Source organism: Silene latifolia, chromosome X (genome assembly GCF_048544455.1).
Source record: "Silene latifolia isolate original U9 population chromosome X, ASM4854445v1, whole genome shotgun sequence".
Taxonomy (NCBI): domain Eukaryota; kingdom Viridiplantae; phylum Streptophyta; class Magnoliopsida; order Caryophyllales; family Caryophyllaceae; genus Silene; species Silene latifolia.
Genome location: NC_133537.1, coordinates 40,572,831 through 40,591,645, shown reverse-complemented (window position 1 = coordinate 40,591,645; position 18,815 = coordinate 40,572,831). Strand labels below are relative to the sequence as shown.

At 38.0% G+C, this 18,815-nt stretch overlaps 1 protein-coding gene across 1 annotated transcript; it reads right to left on the bottom strand.

Annotated features, from left to right (window-relative positions):
• Positions 1 to 1,885: 1,885 nt before the first annotated feature.
• LOC141617232 (actin-52-like) lies at positions 1,886 to 7,855 on the bottom strand. Its single transcript, XM_074434415.1, has 2 exons — positions 7,237 to 7,855; positions 1,886 to 2,010 (listed from the first exon to the last, which is right to left on the bottom strand). Exons 1-2 carry the CDS (start codon positions 7,853 to 7,855, stop codon positions 1,886 to 1,888), a joined length of 744 nt encoding a protein of 247 aa, XP_074290516.1.
• Between the last annotated feature and the right edge of the window lie 10,960 nt (positions 7,856 to 18,815).

Here is an 18,815-nt window from a genome sequence, read left to right as displayed (position 1 = left end):
TCCCCCTTCTTTTCTCTCTCTTTGCATTCTAGACCACGCTATTGCTTTCGACGCCTACGTACTTGATCAATCGACCACGTAAGCTCAGATCCTTCTGAGTCCCAGTCACGTTGCATAGACCGACCAATTTGACCAACTCCACTTTTAATCAACCTAATTAATCTTTTAAATCCACTAACGAGGGCACTTTCCACGCTTATTCGAGTCGAGCAATCACTAAACGAAAATTTTAGTCAATCTCGTTTCATCAAATATGTAAGTCTGAGGGTGTAAAATCCCATTTTATTTATTGTACTTTTATTTTGTATCATTAATGTAGATCTATATCAAAAGCACGTTCGAAAACCGACTTAAAATCCATCTTTTAAAACCGTTTTTAAAGAACAACGGAAGTCAGATGTTGAAAAGAAACGCAGCAGCAGCCGTGCCTCTTCGAAGGATCGTAGCATCTGCCGCGCCTCTTCCAGAGGTTGCTTGCTGCTCCTGCTCTTCTTCTTCTTCCTCGATTTCCTGCAATTTTCCTTTTTTTCCTTTCCTTTCGTTCCTTTTGTCTTTTTCAGTGTATAAATTGTATTTTAACTAATCCTTTTTAAATTACAATGCATATTTCGTCCTTAATCCCGAGTAATTTAATACTTGCAGGTTTTCGCCGTCTTTATTCAAACCGATTCTTCTGGGTTTTAACTTGTTCATGTCGAGGTTCTGGAATCCTAATTTGATACATAGGTTTTATTTCGAGTCTTATTTTTCCAGTTTTCGTCCTAATCTACTCGCAAGTTTGTTCTTTTGTATTTCCGACACGAGTTAAACATAATCCTGTAAACCGCTGTAATTTCTCGTTTTTAATCCGTTTTATGACTTGTCTAGATGCATATAATTGGTTAAAGCACTTCAACTCGAGTCTAATATAAATAATCGATCTTAAATCTACCAACAAACGATAACAATGTCACGGTTCTGACTTCACAGCTAGAGCCCAGCTCTAGAACAGAAACAGGAGGTGTTGCGCCTCTTCAAGAGGATGCAGCAGATGCTGCGCCTGTTCTGAGCTGGCTCTGTCCCTGAACACTTTCTCGCTTTGATGTAGCTCCTAATTACGGTTTAAATAAAATATTATCCCTATTATCGCCTCTAATCTGACATATTTTAATTCTAATTTTATTTTCTTTTATTTACTTCTTCGAAATTTCGTCTTTGAGCGTGCTTTTGACGTAGATCAAATAAACATTGTAAAGTTTGTAATATTAATTATTGTATTTCATTTATTATTATTGTGTATGATTTATTTACTCTCACATGTAATTAATCTAACTTTCTACTTCGACCCAATTGTTTGCTAAAATACGTGTTAACCGACATAGTCTAATTTCACATGCTAGGATTAATCTATGTTTGTTGCATTGCATGCATTACATCGACGACATATAAAATATGAACGATTTCCCTAATCATTAGTAGAGGCCGCTATCGAGGCAGGCGGGATTAGGTGTTCGAATTAAACAGATTTCTAATATGTACCCTTACCCCTTACTCCAGTTATCTCTGGACATCCGTGTCCATTGACATCTTCGAGAGTCATTCTAGACATGGAATGCTAAGGGTAACGAATTTCTTAGTGTTCATGTCATTACTTTGTGTCTTGACATGGCGGGAGGTATTCGAACGATTTATAATTTTTCCACAATAAATTGGTGGCGACTCCACAAATACAGGCTTATTCAACCTTTCACCGGTTTCAATGCCTCACCAATCGGTAACGGCCCATGACGTGCTTTGGCAAACCAAGGTTCCGTGGGAGAAGTGCCGGCGCCTCGAAACCAACGAGCAGGTTCACGCGGCGCGGGTGGCCCATGTCCACACTCGCTCACAATGTCATTAGTCTTGTTTACTCAAAAGTGTCCAGATTTTGCACCACCATGAGCTTCATGAACCAAACGCTCTCGAATTGAACCATTAGGAATACATAGTCGATTGCCTTTAAATAGATAACCATCTTGAACAGTATATAACCTCAATGGCTATATAATCTCCTTAGCAAAATCTGGATCAGCTTTGTACAGTTCCTTGATATGTTTAAATCCAAGCATTCTCGCATCCAACTCGATTAATAAAGTATGTCTTCTAGACAACGCATCAGGAACAACATTAGAAGCTCCCATCTTATGCTTTGATGAGAAAGTAAAAGATTGTAGAAACTCAACTCATTTGGAATGTCTTCGATTTAACTTTTGTTGCCCATGAATATGCTTCAATGCTTTATGATCCGAATGTAACACAAACGGTTTAGGTCGCAAATAATGACCCCAATGATCCAATGCTCTCACAATTGCATAGAACTCCTTATCATAATTTGAGTAATTCAATCGAGCACCACTCAACTTCTCACTAAAGTATGCTACTGGTCGTCTATCTTGCACCAAAACAGCCCTAATCCTAACTCCACTCGCATCACACTCAACTTCGAACAATTTATCGAAATTAGGAACTCTTAAAGCAGGTGTGGAGCTTAGTTTAGATTTCACCTCTTAGAATGCCTTCTTTGCACTAGGAGTCCATACAAATTAACCCTTCTTCGTCAAATCGGTTATAGGTGCCATAACTGTACTGAAATTTTAAATAAATCTTCGATTAAATGAAGCCAAACCATGGAAACTACGAACCTCAGTTGTTGATTTAGGAACCGGCCATGCTTTGATTTCCTCCGCCTTGGACGGATCCATGCTCACACTACTTTCTCCCACAATATAGCCTAAGAACACCACACTTGGCACAATGAATGTACACTTCTCCATCTTGCCATATAGCTTCTTTTTTCATAGCATTTTAAACACTTCACGGAGATGTTCAATATGTTTCTCCTTGCTCTTGCTATAAATAAGAATGTCATCGAGATACACCACAACAAACTTGTTTAAGAATGGCCTCAACACTTCATTCATCAACCTCATAAACAAACTAGGAGCATTGCAAAGACCAAATGGCATAACGAGCCACTCGTACAACCCTTGCTTAGTCTTGAACGCTGTTTTCCATTCGTCACCTTCACGAATTCTCATTTGATGATAACCACTTCATAAAACAAGCTTCGAAAATACTCGTGATCCACTCAACTCATGTAACATATAATCCAATCTCGCCATAGGAAATCGATATTTATTGTGATATTGTTAACGACTCTACTATCGATACACATTCTCTAAGTCCCATCTTTCTTTGACACCAATAGAGCTGGTACGGCACAAGGACTCAAACTTTCTTGAACATAACCCCTATCAATCAATTCTTGCACTTGCCTTTGTAATTCTTTTCCTTCTTCGGGATTACAATGATAAGCTGGTTTATTTGGAGATTAAGCTCCTGGAATAAAATCAATTTGATGTTCAATACCTCGTAAAGGAGGTAATCCAACCGCTAACTCTTCGGGAAATACATCGCAAAACTCTTTTAACAGCCCTTGAACTTCACGGCTACTACTTTCACCATTAGCCTCCAAATCTCGAACCATAAAAACATAGGCTTGTTCTCCACAAGCTAGAACCTCTTCAACCTCACGAGCCTCCATGAACAAGCTCCCCTTCTTTGATTTTAGCTCCTTGATTTTATTAGGTGATAAAGGCTTCAAATTGAATATTGTTTTGCCCTTGGTCACGTATATATATATATATATATATATATATATATATATATATATATATATATATATATATATATATATATATATATATATATATATATATATATGGTCGAGATCCGGTGAGATCCACCCATATAATGAGAACCATGAGAACCACTCACTCACATCCTTAGATCTAATAATATATTACACAAAGCTGAACCAAACTGGAAATACTTCGACACACCCCCAAACACTCTGATTTCATTCATTTTCCATTTTTCCTTTATCTCCCAACTTTCTTTCTCTCTCTTTGACTAACTCAGCCTTCAACATCACTAACTCAGCCTTATATCTGACGATCAATGGATGTTGATGCTCCGACGAGGTAAAATTTCGATATTGTTGATTTGTCGATTAAATTAACTGAATTTAGAATTTAATTATTTGTTTAAAGTCGTAAAAATAAATTATGTTTGTTAAATTAGGGCTTCGTGAATTAGATTGTGAAACTGGAAATTTATAGATGGGAAATTTGATACATTACCTAAATTGGTTGAAATAGTAAAATCAGTGACTGAATTTCGTGAATTACATAGTCTTTATTATCGCCAGAGCATTAGTTATGTGCATATAATTTCTGTTTAGATGCATCAAATTAGAGTTTCGTGAATTGAAGTTGGGGTAATTGAGAAATTAGGGTATGGAGAATTCAGAAATTACCCAAATTGGGAGAAATAATGAAATTGGGGACTTAATTTCATGAAAAAAGAGTCTGCGTAAACATCAAATTAAGGTTGGTTTTTATTCTTCATTATTGTTCATTATTGTTGCAACAAATCAGCAATGATAACTCTACAAATCAAGGAGTGATTGTTGAAGTCAATTCATCTCAGTCTAGAAATATTTGCACTTGCAATCTGAACTTGTGACTTCCGAACTTATTCCAAGGTACAATTCTCTTCATTCTTTTAACTATTGCTACTTTTTTTATTTAATGGACGAAGATGTGAACTGTAGGCTCAGTCTTTGTTATTATTGTTAAAATATTAGTCGTTCACTTTGTTATTCTGTTCTCGTTGATATAAATTAAACAATTGTCGATTCCGAAAATTGTAGGCTGATATTGAAGCATAAGACTTAAAATTAACTTAGTCTAACTTCTTTGTACTGCAATTTGCGGGTTCTATTGAGGCACGGTAGTAATGTTGTTGTTTCAAATATATGAGCTTGTCTAGTTGTATATTGTCTGATCTTAGTAGGTGTGTGCATGGGGGGGGGGAGCTCCCCTACAATTTTGTTTATGATACTTTGTAATTGTTAGTAGAATCAATATAATTTATTACTGGAATGATGGTATGGTATGGGCCTCGGTATTATAGGCATGACCTTGGTCGAGAATCGAGACTGGTACCCTGATTTTTGTCATTTTTTCTTTATCGGCAAGCTTCGTGTCTGATATTGTAAATTATGAAAGTGGTTGATGAATAGAGAATTCTGCTTTGGAAAAGATGTGAACTTCTCGAAGTTCCATGTAAGTGATTTTGACTTGTGTACATGGATCCTCTAGGTTTCAATGTTAATTCTAATCTGCTGTCACTCTATGACATTTCAGTGGGTAGTCGAAAACATGGTACATCGTTTGTATTATGAGAAGATGGCTACTTGCCACCGCAAAGCCTTGCTGAACTTGCATACTTACTTTGTGCGCTGTGACATGGTGTACTTGAAGAGTCACGAGTCTAATGTCCATGTCTTTCATCAAAGGGCTTTCAAGCCTTTGTTATATTGACTACAAAGTCTATGTTAATACTTCATTGTTCTGTTGTGTTAGCACTTAGCCATGCCTCATATATTTTCTTTTTCTCTCCTTTTCATCAGGGGTCCAAAATTTTAATTTTGATGTTTGATCCTGTTTTTGCTAGAAATGTATTGTGGTGTATGTTGATTATTATTCAATTCGTATACTTTCAAGCCAATTAGCTTAAATGGAAGAGCATTGTGCAATGCACAAGATGTGGGGTCAACTCCCACATTGGCTAGGAAGTACCCGTGTTTCTTTTACATTGAGATCACCAAAGACCGGAATATATGGTCATATTTTCTATGCATAAGCTAGTCCTTGAACTTCTGATCACTACAAAGCTATTACCCGGCTCGTCATTGCCCAAGTATGATTACAGGCTGTTTAATCTTCGCAGCGATGTACCACTTGCATCTCGACAAGTTGCAGTCATGAGACTTGTTATATAATAGGCTATATGGGATTCGAACCCATACCTTTGTGCAAAATTACACATCGCTCTACCATTGAGCTAATAGCCTTTAAAATAGGACAAACAAAGATGAAATGATTGTTATACACAACACAATTGCTTCAAAGAGATTAATCAGATCATATTATAGAATGAGAATAACTATAGTCTCCCAAGTCCCAACTTCAAGCTGCCAATCCATGTATAGTCTTCTTGATTCTCAGGCAATGTAGTGGCTAAGTAATAAAAGATGCAAGCTACAATATGTGTACATTAGAGTTTGACAGCAAGGAGCTTCATAATCCTTGTGAAAAAATACTTTATCCTAATATCTTGATTATGGGTTGTTTAATGCACATATGAACTTATTTCATGTACATAGAATCTTATTTCATGCACATAGAACCTTATTTCATGCACATATAATCTTATTTCATGCCCACGTAAAATTAACGTCCTTAACCAACAATAATTAGTATCATAAGATAACCAACTGATGCAACTGAAAAACTTTTTAATGCACATAGAACTTTATTTCATGCACATAGAACCTTATTTCATGCCCAATTAACACTTATTTCATGCACATAGAACCTTATTTAATACACATGTAATCTTATTTCATGCATGTACGCGGTTGTTTAATGCACATATATTACTTTTTCATGCATCTATAAGGCTACTTCGTGCATTGATAAGTCTATTGCACCCCAAACCCTAACCATTATTATTGGGACAAACAATGCAGGAATAGTGTCTTAAAATTTAGGACGGGAAAGGGTTTAGGGATGGATTAAGCGGGTCCGTATCCAACCCTAAACCCTTTCCCTTATTATACTTTTTTCATGCATCTACAAGGCTACTTTTACCATTATTACTCGGTCGGGGATCAAAAATAAAAAACACAAGCACACATTCATACAGGGATCAAATACAAGAAAAAAAGACGAAACGATGCATATTTTACATATTTCATGCATGTACAAAGTTGTTTAATGCGCATATATCGCCTTTTCATGCATCTACAAGGCTATCCTATGCACTGATAAGGCTATTTAAGCGTAATCCCTTACCATTCATGCTTTTCTAACCTAAATATGAGACAAAAATTGATAGAGATATCAATTATTGAAATGTCAAATTCCTAAATAATATTTGATGCACTGATCAAAGCCACAAGTTCACAATAATTTTGTCTCATATTTAGGTACATCTCGATACAAATAGCACACCAATCACGGTTGATCTTTGGAAAAATAAGTGGCAGAAATGTTTGTTTACATCTGTTGAAACTGCTAGCATGCGTGTTCGTGGGGTGTGGTGTGAGCCACAACCCAACACAAAAAAAAAAACGAAATTGATCACCACAAAGTTTTACCTGTTGGAATGTGTCGAGAGACGCTAAAATGGACCCTCCGATCCAGGCACTGTACTTCCTCTCAGGTGGGGCAATAACTTTGAGCTTCATGCTTCTTGGAGCCAAAGCGGTAATTTCCTTACTAGCTCTATGAGCCAAATTAGTTATTTCGTTGCTCACTCTATCAGCAAACCCAGGGATCATTGTGGTTCCTCCACTAAGCAAAAAGTTACGATACATATCTTCCCTAATATAAATGTCACACTTCATCATGGCGTAGTGAACGACTTCATGGATACCCAAAGCGTCCAAACCAATAATTGATGACTTGAAGAGGGCTTCAGAACATATAAAACGCCCAGATCCAACGGTAATAACCTGACCATCAGGCATTTCATATCTTTCCTCGACCGATGAGCTGGTATTGACAGTCTCAACCTCATGGTTGAAGTCAAGAGAAATGTAAGACATCTTCTCCTTTATATCCCTTGCAATTTTTCGACCATTATTTATGGGAACGGAGCATTCTTTCTCGGTTAGAATCTTCATGAGGTAGTCGGTGATGTCGCATCCAACCATACTCAAACGTGTCATAGCGTGGGGAAGGGTATAGCCCTCATAGATTGGCATGATTGTTGTGCTATTTTAACCACAATAAATAAGACTGTGACAGACTGACTACTGATAGTTATAAATGAAATAAGCATCACATAATAGAGCATATGACTATCAGGCGGAACTCGAGTGTTTTATGGTTACAGTTTTTTGAGCATACTGAAGATAGCATTAGATTCATTAACTCGAGGTGAAAACCACTCTCAATATATTGCTTCACTAACTATGTTAAACTCTATAAGAGATTAGCATCAGAAACATCATCCAGAATGCTAGTATTCAATGATATTGTTATTCAATGATACTCTTTTTGGCATTTGTAATTAAAAAATCGTGATCTGTTTTTTAATCCATTTCAATTTTGATCTCCAACAATGTTCTATCTACTATTCTACTTCCTCCATCCCAATAACTATGGATTAATTTTGTTAAAAACTTTTTTATGATGCAAAATACAGAAATCAAAATCAGCAAGGAACACAGTTATAATGATAGATCAATGAATAAATACGTAAATTGAATAGATTAATAGGTAATAAGCCAAAAATGCAGGTAAACTCAAAGTAACGAAACCAAATGAATGTAGATCAAATAAGAAATAAAACCCGATTGACTAATCTGAAGCATAAAAATCGTCAAAATAGAGGAATAGAAGAAAATACGGGAAATCGAGAATTACCTAAATTTTAAGGAAAAAAGCAAGAGAACGATAGATTAAATCGGAGCAAACGAAGAAGGAAGCAGCATAGAGAAAGGCAAGTGCTCATTGTACATGAAGTCACAGTAATGGCGGTTGAGTGTACACTTCGAGATGTATGCTGAAGTGTGATAAATGCGGAACTGAAGACAGAGATAAACATAAACAACAAAGAGAATTGCGTAAGCGAAAATAAGATCGAAGTGAGAGAAAGAAAGAGGGGCAAGGAAGCAAATGTGTAAAATAACGGTGTTGGAGACTTGGGGGATTAATCGCAGTCATCCGTATTTATTTAAGATCTAAGGGTTGTGGGTGGTTCTCACAGTTCTCATTATCTTGATGGTTCTCACCGGATCCCAAATATATATATATATATATATATATTAGTTCTTCCATCATGTTCAACCTTTCGATCAAACTACCATGGTCGTCCCAATAGAATATGGCACGCACGCATAGGAATCACGTCACACCAAATATCATCACTATAAGGTCCCAAGCTTAAAGAAACCAACGCTTGCTTCCTTACTTGAATTCCATTGTCTCCATTCAACCAATGCAATGTATACGGTCAATCATGATTCTTGGTTTGTAATTTCAACTCATCAACTAATTCCTTTGATACAACGTTGGTACATGAACCACTATCAATGATTAGATTGCAAATTTTAGCATGTACCTTGCAACGAGTGTGAAATATTTTCTCTGTTTGTTCAGCTTCAACCGGAGTTGTTTCCACATGAAGATTACGAATCACCAAACACCCCTCTTCACTCACTGGATCAACATCATAAGACAAGTCTCTTCTTCGTTCTCCTCAATATCAGACAGTTCTGTAGACTGTTCAGTTTGAACATATTCTGGAACCATGTTACGCAATTCTTGAGCAGTGAGTGCTCGCTTTTGTGGACATTAATTTGCTATGTTTCCATAGCCTTAGCATTTGAAATAACGTCTCAATGAGTTACTTTTAGGCTGCACGACTCCCTTACCTTTGTCTTTCACGTCTTCTTTCACAACTTCCTTTGGCTTGCTAGATGTTGATTTGGAATATGAACTCGAGCCAGAACTTGCACTCCTTGAATAAGAATAGGGTTTCCTTGTTTTATCTTGCTTTTTAAACTTTAGAGCCAATCTAAAAACATCATCGAATCCATTGTAAATATGAACTTCAACTCTATTAGCAACTGAGGGCGTGAGACCCTTGATAAATCTTGTAACCCTAAGCTCTTCCTTCTCTTCAAGATCACAAACAATCGTCATCCTCTCGAATTCTTTGATATACTCGGCCACAGACAGATTTTCTTGCGAAAAAGATTGCAACTTTAGGTAATTTTCTTGCTCCTAGTGTCTTGGTAAGAATCTCCTCATAAGATCCTTCTTTAGCTTCTCCCAAGTATCAATCTTGCCTTTCTTATCTCGCTTCCTCTGTTTTTTCAAGTTTTCATACCACAATGATGCATATTTTGTAAGTTTTAGAATAGCTACCTTGAATTGTTTATGCTCATCATACTCCTTGTACTCGAAAACTCGGTCAGCTTGCCTAATCCAATCCAAAAACTTCTCGGGATCCTAATATCCATTGAAATCAGGTATGTCTAGCTTTAGACCTCGATCATCATCCTTCTTACTTTCCTTATTAGGTTTGGAAATTGCATCATCTGAATCTGACCCACATGATCTACTTCGACTTGGACATCGTTCTCTACCACGTCCAACTGGAAGGTTCTTCATCATATACTTTAGCTCGGCCATTGCTTCCCTCATCTCATCTATTTGCGTTTGAAGTGTGCTTGTAACGTCTCCAGTACCCTTGCTTGAATCAGCATCTCCTGGCATCTTCACTTCCCAAGATTAACTTGTTATGAAACAAGTTAATAACCTGGCTCTGATACCAATTTGATGTAAAGTCTACTCGAAACTATGAAATAAAACGGTCTTGTGAACTGTTCATTTTAGGCTAATAAGTATGCATGAGAATTTAAACTATTTATTTTTGTTTTTGTATGATTTTGAACGAAATATAAAAGGATATGACGTGATCACTCTCTCCTCCCTCGCAAGGAACTTGATTGCAACACACGACCGGTTTTGTGACTCTCACCTCGCAAGGATTGACTCACACTCTAATTCTCCCTCGCAAGAAAGAAATACGACACTTAAAACTCGCAAGCAATAAGCAACAAGAAAACTTGTATTGATTCTCAAACTCGGATGATTATAAAAATTGAATACATAAGACCCCTATTTATACTAAATAGACCGACCTTAAACTCCCTAAGCTTCCCTAAATCACACGCCTAAACTGTTAAGGAAACCGACCCTTAATATGGCAAATTGCCTTATTACAATCTTGATAAGATTAGGAAAGAAACAATAAGGAAATAACTATACTACCTTAAATTTATTGACTAGAAATATGAAAGCAGAAGTAAGGAAACTAATAATTCTATAGCTTTCATTAGAACTGACCTATACAGCCCTCAGGTTGCGTGTTGGCTAAACTGACTCCAACCCATCTCCATTGTCCTTCCATGTTATCATATTCACGATACTTGAGCCCATTTTGAAACCTTCAGAAATGTGAGTTATATTTCGACTAATTAAGACTTCATTTTCATTTTCTTCAAGTGCTCCTGTAGCAAACCTCAAATGTTCTTCGTGCTCCTCCTTAGTCTTGGAATAGACTAAAATATTATCAATGAAAACCACCACAAACCTATCCAAAAACGGACTGAAGACCCGATTTATAAGATCCATAAACACTGCTGGCGGATTTGTCAACCCGAAAGGCATCACCACATACTCATAGTGACCATACCACGATCAAAAGGCTGTCATAAGAATATCTTCATCCTTAATCCTCAACTGATGGTACCCCGATCTTAGGACAATATTTGAAAACACCCCATGTAACACCCCTAATTTCCGACCTCCAATATTTTAAACCCTTAACTCGGAAACTGGGAGTGCTAACGGCGTCACTTCAAATAAAGCAACGATATCAACTAAAATACAAAGGGTACTAGATTAAAATATAATTTGCAGCGGCAAATAATCTTAATAGAGTTTACAACACTCTTAACTTGAAGTAAACTTAACAAAGGCAAAGTCTTAAAACAACTTGATATTAAATAAGTTAAACTTTTGCGGAAGCGTAAACTATTAGCCTTATTAAACAATCTAGACTCGTTATCGTCACGCGTGCTCTCTATCCCTTCATCCCAAACGTGCAACATAGGTAAACTTGTCAATTACTCTACTTCCCATACAATCGGAAATATTGAATGGTTCATCATAGGTCCACAAGTGAAAGATTTGGCGGACAAACATTTAAAACACAACAAGTCAATACAAATACATAATCCAATATGATCATAATAAATATCAGCAATCATAGTTATAACAAGCCTTTAAGTAATTAAAACAAAACAATCTTTCTCAATGGACTTTCTCTTTTCTCATCATTACTTTTAAACAAACTTGCTTGGTAAACTTTATCATAACGTTCTTTACTTTGGTATCCAGAAAGAGTATCAATGTATAAAAGGTTTCAACAAGTGATTGCCGGATTGACAAGCCTCCCCCAACTATGTACTTACTGGCCATAAATCCCGAGTGTGCATACCCCTCGCATTGACTATCCCAAAGGAGGAGGAAAAATGACGAGACACCAACTCTAATAAGTATGGTCCCCAAGGCATCTTGATATAAGGTAAATCCGTCACAGACATATACCCCTCTCTTCCATCTCCATAAAACCACTTTCAAAATAATTGTCCAATAGCTAGATAGTTTCACCCAAATAGGTTGAACCACAACTTTAATAATCAATAAATAATAATCACTTCAAAATATACTTCATAAAACTTGTAAAAACATGCTTATAAATCAATATATTAACATTCTTGAAACAGTTCGAAAAACAAGCATCTCCATCCATCATCACACATCATCATACATATCTATATTGAGTAATTTGGAAACTTAGTGATAGCTTAGCAATCCCTAAACACACAAGCTCGAAACTCTTCTTCCTCGAAAGCACAATCTATACACATAATACAACCAATTCTAATCAACATCAGTTCTTAACCATCTAAGTACTCTTAAGCCATGACCATGCTCTAATGCAACTCCTAACATGCACTAATCATAATCTTAGCTTAGCCAATCACGTGATAATCATAAACTTAACTTAAAAGAATAAAGGTATAACTTTACAGAATTACACCATGCGCGGTCTTACCGTAAAATCGATAATTAATTATATGAAAATCCTATTGATGCAAGACCAATTGGGTTAGAATTCTAAGACTCTCCTCTACAAGCGCTATTTGGGTTTACATGGTCAAAATATGAAGTTATTAGGGTTAAACAGACAGATTACAAAACTTTGAAAAAATACGTCGTTTAAAAAGTAACAGTCTCTAAAACAAGTTTAACAAATCCTTTTTCAGTAAAACCCAATTCCAACATCGTCTAAAATTTATATATTTAATGTCATGATCAAACCTTGTTTGGAAATATAACTTAGGTTAAAGACACAATCTTTAGACCACTAGTACATACGCGGATATTTTGTCGACACGTTCATAAAGAATTTATTCTGGAAAAACTACTTGGTCAATTGTTACGAAACTTTACAAGTCTGAAACTAGACTTGAAAACAACCTAAATCTCTTTTTTACGTTTTCAAAGATTCTAAGTTTAAGACGGTCTGACAAAGCGTTCAAAATAGATTACAGATTTACGAAACTGCTGTAAACAATACTTGTTAATCAAAATCGTCATAAAACCAACTCTAGATGATTACAAACATTACAAACATGCTTCTAAGATGAACTAGCTAGAGATTAAAACATGCTTAATATTAAGGATGAATACTTTTAAAGAATAGAGAATAAAAAATGAACTTACGTAATAATAGGGTTAAAGATGCTTGGCTTCTTCATTTCGCAATTAGGGTTTTAAAAGACGTAGGATGTGAAGTATATATACTAGTGAATTAACAAATATAACACAACCTACAATTACCAGAAGTCGGGTCAAGATACACGGTCAACCTACTCGGTCCAACCGTGTACCTACCCCCCCTCCCCCCCCCCCTTTGCTTAAAAACTCCTTTAATAAAAACTATCCTAATCCGATTAGCTCTAAAACTTCGGTGTAACATTTAATAAAATATCACCACGACTCAAAAATAAAATATAAAATCGTAAATTAAATTGTACCAAAAAATGGCGGGCATTACACCCCACCACCACTCAATTGGTCAAACAAATCATCAATCCTCGGCAAAGGATATCTATTCTTCACAATAACATGATTCAGTTCACTGTAGTCGATGCATAACCTCAAGCTACCGTCTTTCTTCTTCACAAACAAAACTGGTGCGCCCCAAGGTGATGAATTAGGTCTGATGTACCCCTTATCCAGCAACTCATTCAACTGCTTCTTCAACTCTTCCAATTCTTTCGGTCTCATACGGTAAGAGGCCTTAAATATAGGTCCCGTTCCCGGTTTAAGCAACAAACTGAAGTCAATGTCTCTCTTAGAAGGTAATCTTTGTCTTTCCTCCGGAAAGACATCCTCGAATTCGCCCCACAAACGGTATATTTGCTGCTGATGGTTCCTCCACGCGTGTATCTCTCACGTGGTAGAGAATCATGGGACACTCCTTCCTCAAATATGACATTAAGGTCATAGCTACAATGATCTTAACCTTGGGCTTCACGACAAACCCCGATAAGACACTCTAATCCCCTTAGCAACTTTCAAAGACACTTTTTTATGATGACAGTCAATTTTAGCCTCATACTTACCCAACCAGTCCATCCCCACAATTACCTCAAACCCATCTCTAGGAAACTCCGATAAGTCAACTGGAAAACCTACTTGCCCCACAATCACAGACACCCCTTTATACAACTTACGACACGACCCAGACTCTTCCGACGGTATGAACACATTATCTTTTACCAACTCAAATTTCCCGAAACCCATTGTTAAGGCATGACTCTTAGACACAAAGGAATAGGTAGCAATCAAATCAAATAACACAAAAGTGGGTTTATGATTAATCAGAAATGTACCCGTGACGACTTGGGCTTCATCCTTTGTCGCTTATTTATTCATCATAAACAACTTCCCGCTGCTCTTCTGACCTCCTCCTTGCACCGTACTCGCCGATGATCTAGATTTAGCCGCCGAATTCTGATTCCCATTGTAATTCGGGCGCTGATATGATCCATCATTGCGGTTGTAACCGTAACTATTGTTGTTGCTCTGACCACCCTGGTTATTCCATGAACCTGCTGGTCGGTTACTCGCCATACTCTAATTTGGTCCTGAGAGTAGTTCCCTTGATAAGGTCGCTGAAAGCCTCACCCTACATAGCTCATACACTCGAACTTCTTATGGCCAGTTCCACCACAGTCGTGGCTTTGCAAGTGTGTGTTATCACTGGTACTCCGACCACCTTTCCCTCCATAGCGAGACCCTCCACTAAAGCCAGCTCCACCCGAATAGGATTTAGCCTGGTTGTAGTTACCACGCTTGTAGTTCGATTGGCTACTACCCTCATTATCAGCCTTACGCTTCTCATTCACCTTATCCTTAGCCTCCTTGGCCATATCAGCGAGTCGCTAGGCATGCCCTGCTCTATCATTGACATCTTTCAAGTCAGTGATCACCCAGCTGGTAACCTTTCCATAATCCTCAGCGTCAAAGCCCTCTCGAAACAGAGTGCTAGAACCCCTTGACTCATCTGCACATCTTCGACATAGCGTGCTAGCTCATTAAACTTGATGTAGTATTCAAACACTGTCATGCTATCGGTCATGACAAATGAGTCAAAACCAGCAATCATCTTACTACGAACATGTTCCGGAACAAACTCACGTCTCCTCGCAACTTTGAGCTCTTTCCAAGGAATCGCTGCTTCACCCCAATTCCTGTAATACTCCCGTGCGACTGCCTTTTATTATGCCCACCATCCCCTGACTTGGCCTCTCAAGTAAAAGGTAGCTTGATCCACCTTCATGTCCCCCAGAAAGTTAACCACCTCAAATATACTCTCAATTTTGCGGAACCAGTTGTCGAGCAGATAAGGTGCTCTTGTGCCCTCATATGTCGTAGGACGATGGCGAGAGATAGCGATGCTTAGAGCGGATGGATCCACAACTACCTCGCGCTCCCTTCCCACATTTTTCACGGCCTCAGTGAGCGCATCATTATACTCAATCATCTTTATGATATCCTCGATGGTCATGTTAGCAGCCCTAGCCATGGCAGCTGGTCTCTTTGGCAGTATTTTGAGCTTCAATAACCAAAACAAACGTAAGCACATATCCTACAACTCAAAAAGAAATATCAACCGCCCAAAGAGGTACTCGGCCGAGTAACCTGCACCACTCGATCGAGTACTGGCCACTCGATCGAGTACTCGTGCTACTCGGCTGAGTGCTCACACTCTAGTAGCTGGCCTAAAATTCACATAACCTGCACTCGGTTGAGAACCCAAGGCACTCGGTCGAGTACGCTCCACTCGGTCGAGTGTCTGCTCTACTCGATCGAGTGGACACATCCCAGTAGCCACCATAAAAATCACAACAACCTCACTCGATCGAGTGCCGAGGAAACTTGATCGAGTACCCTTTACTCGGTCGAGTACCCTGCCTCACTCAGCCGAGTAATACAAAAACGACCTCCCAACACGTATCCCAACTAACTTATATACACCATACAACCTAGTTCACATGTTTCTAATTCAAAATGCGCAAATTTAAACACTTCAAGACTCATGAATACAAGCCACAATACTTTATGCCATAATTCTTCACTCCAGTTCACACAAATCAACCTCATGCTATCTCATCCATCACATAAATATGCACATTCCACGATATATAAGACAACACACAACATACAATATATCCCAATAATACTTCCCAATAGTTACCGGCTCGAAGTTGTAAGGGCCATAATACGGTTTTAAGATGTCTCCCAAATCATTGCGGTAGCTCCAAACAACCTCTACCCGGGTTCATTTTAGTTAGGCACTCTATGTTAATTGGTTCATTGGTTTTGGGTTTCAAAATCATCGCTCTGATACTACTTTGTAACACCCCCATCTACCAAAGTGCCTTACCAAGGCCTACCTTAGCAAACGGGAGTTCTACCACCTCGATTACCCGAGATAGCATGCATCAAAGATACCACAATAAAACAAGAAATGTAAATAATAATGTTTAAGCCAAGGTTACATAAACCAAAACCTCAAAGTGAAAGTAAAATACAACTCGTCTTAAACTAATAAACATCGGAAGCTAATGTGAATGTCTCGACGGCATCCCATTCAAACCCGCAAGCAAACTCAAACATCAATACCTGCTAGACTCACTGCTCATAAATTGTCAGGACTATCAAATGGATCACCACAGTTTTGAAAATATTTGAAAAGTCAGTATAATTACATAATTAATTACTACAAACCCAAGAACAACAAAGCAATCCCACTCAATTAACAATCCACCATCTCCAAACTCCAATTTCCACGAAAGGCTCTCATCACAACAAGAAGCCGGGTTCCCATCGCAACAGGTAACTCACCCCAGCCAATGCCAAACCTCAGCGAGGACATCAAATTTCCGCTCATCGCAACAAGTGAACCTAAGCTCATTAATGTGTACATCCTCCTTGTGACGGCAGTCAGAAGAGGCAAAACAAGGGGGTAGAAACATCTCCCGACATGGCTCACAATATTCAACCACATCTCTAATAACCACAATCAAAATGCATAATACTACAATCATAATAAACACAATATCACCAATGCAATTAACCTCATAATTGTACTGTGTAGGGAAACCCTACCTTATTTGCGAAATCCAAAAGCAACAACAGATGATCTAGAACTGCTCCTCTACGAAATTGTCACCTATCGATTGATATACATACAATACTAACCGAGATCCGTCATTATATAATCATTCCCCTTTTCTACCCAAATTAGGGTTACGACGAATACGAATGAAATGCAACAAAGATGAAAATTAGTACTTACAATCCAATTGACACAAGAAGAGCGAAATCCGACGAACAAATGCTCGACTCTTGCTTGGTAGATGGTTAGAGTGATTGAGAGAGTTTAGATAAATGTTTTTAGGTTTAAAAAGTGATTAAAGAAATTGATTACCAAATTACATAACTCCCTAATCCTTCTAATCAAATCGCGCATAAAATGACGCAGACTGGGCACTTGGTCAGGTACTCGGGCGAGTGCAGCCTATTCGATCGAGTGTCATCTACACTCGATCGAGTGCCCTTAAGGCAGAAACATGTCCCAAAACACCGAATAATACACTTTATTGAGTGCACCCTACTCGACCAAGTACACAAGGCTCAGAAAAGCGTAGTATTAAATAAACCAAAAAGGGTTTGAGAATTAAAAATACTAGAATCGGCACAAGCTACAGCAGCAATATACGGAGGTAAAGCCTCCGACCATCTACGAAAACCTACCGACCATAATCTGTAATGAGCAAGCTCATGAGCGACCATATTATAGTTTCTACGAACCCAACTAAATGAGACATTTTCGAACTGATTACATAGATCATAAATATCATCATAAAATAAGGAAATTTTTACTTCGTCCCTTCCATCGCAGATTTAGATCGTCAATCACAGTATAGCTATCATCTTCCACGTTCACTTTAGAGATATTCATCCGTCGTGCTTCCTTTAGACCTTCAAAAACAGCCTCCACTTTGGCCATAGTAGGATCCATGCTTCCCAGCCTCTGCACAACCACGCCTCATTCAACCGCACCTCCCACATCCTACACCTCGCCCCCACCCCGATATTCACTCCATCCAATACTGCCGCATCCACATTCACCTTTTTCACTCCTTCCTACGGACCCTTCCATCCACCCTCTTCCCGTTCCTTCAACCCACCCGTATCGACCAACTCCCATGATAGAGCTTAGTCGTTATAGCTATCAAAATAATATTTTACCTCAACAAACAACTTTAGCAAAGCGGTAAGTAGAGGTCGAACCCAAAGGACGGTAGCTTTGTATTATGCAAGTTACGGGGTGTTTAAGGTAGTAACTAGGGGTGTCACGATTGATTGGTAAGGTAAGATATCGACTAACAACTACTATCAAATAAACGTAAAGAAATGATGAAAACAAAGAAAGTATGTAAATAGGAGCGTAAAAAATTAATTAAAGGCACTATGGTATTATGGGATCATAGGGGTAATCAAGTA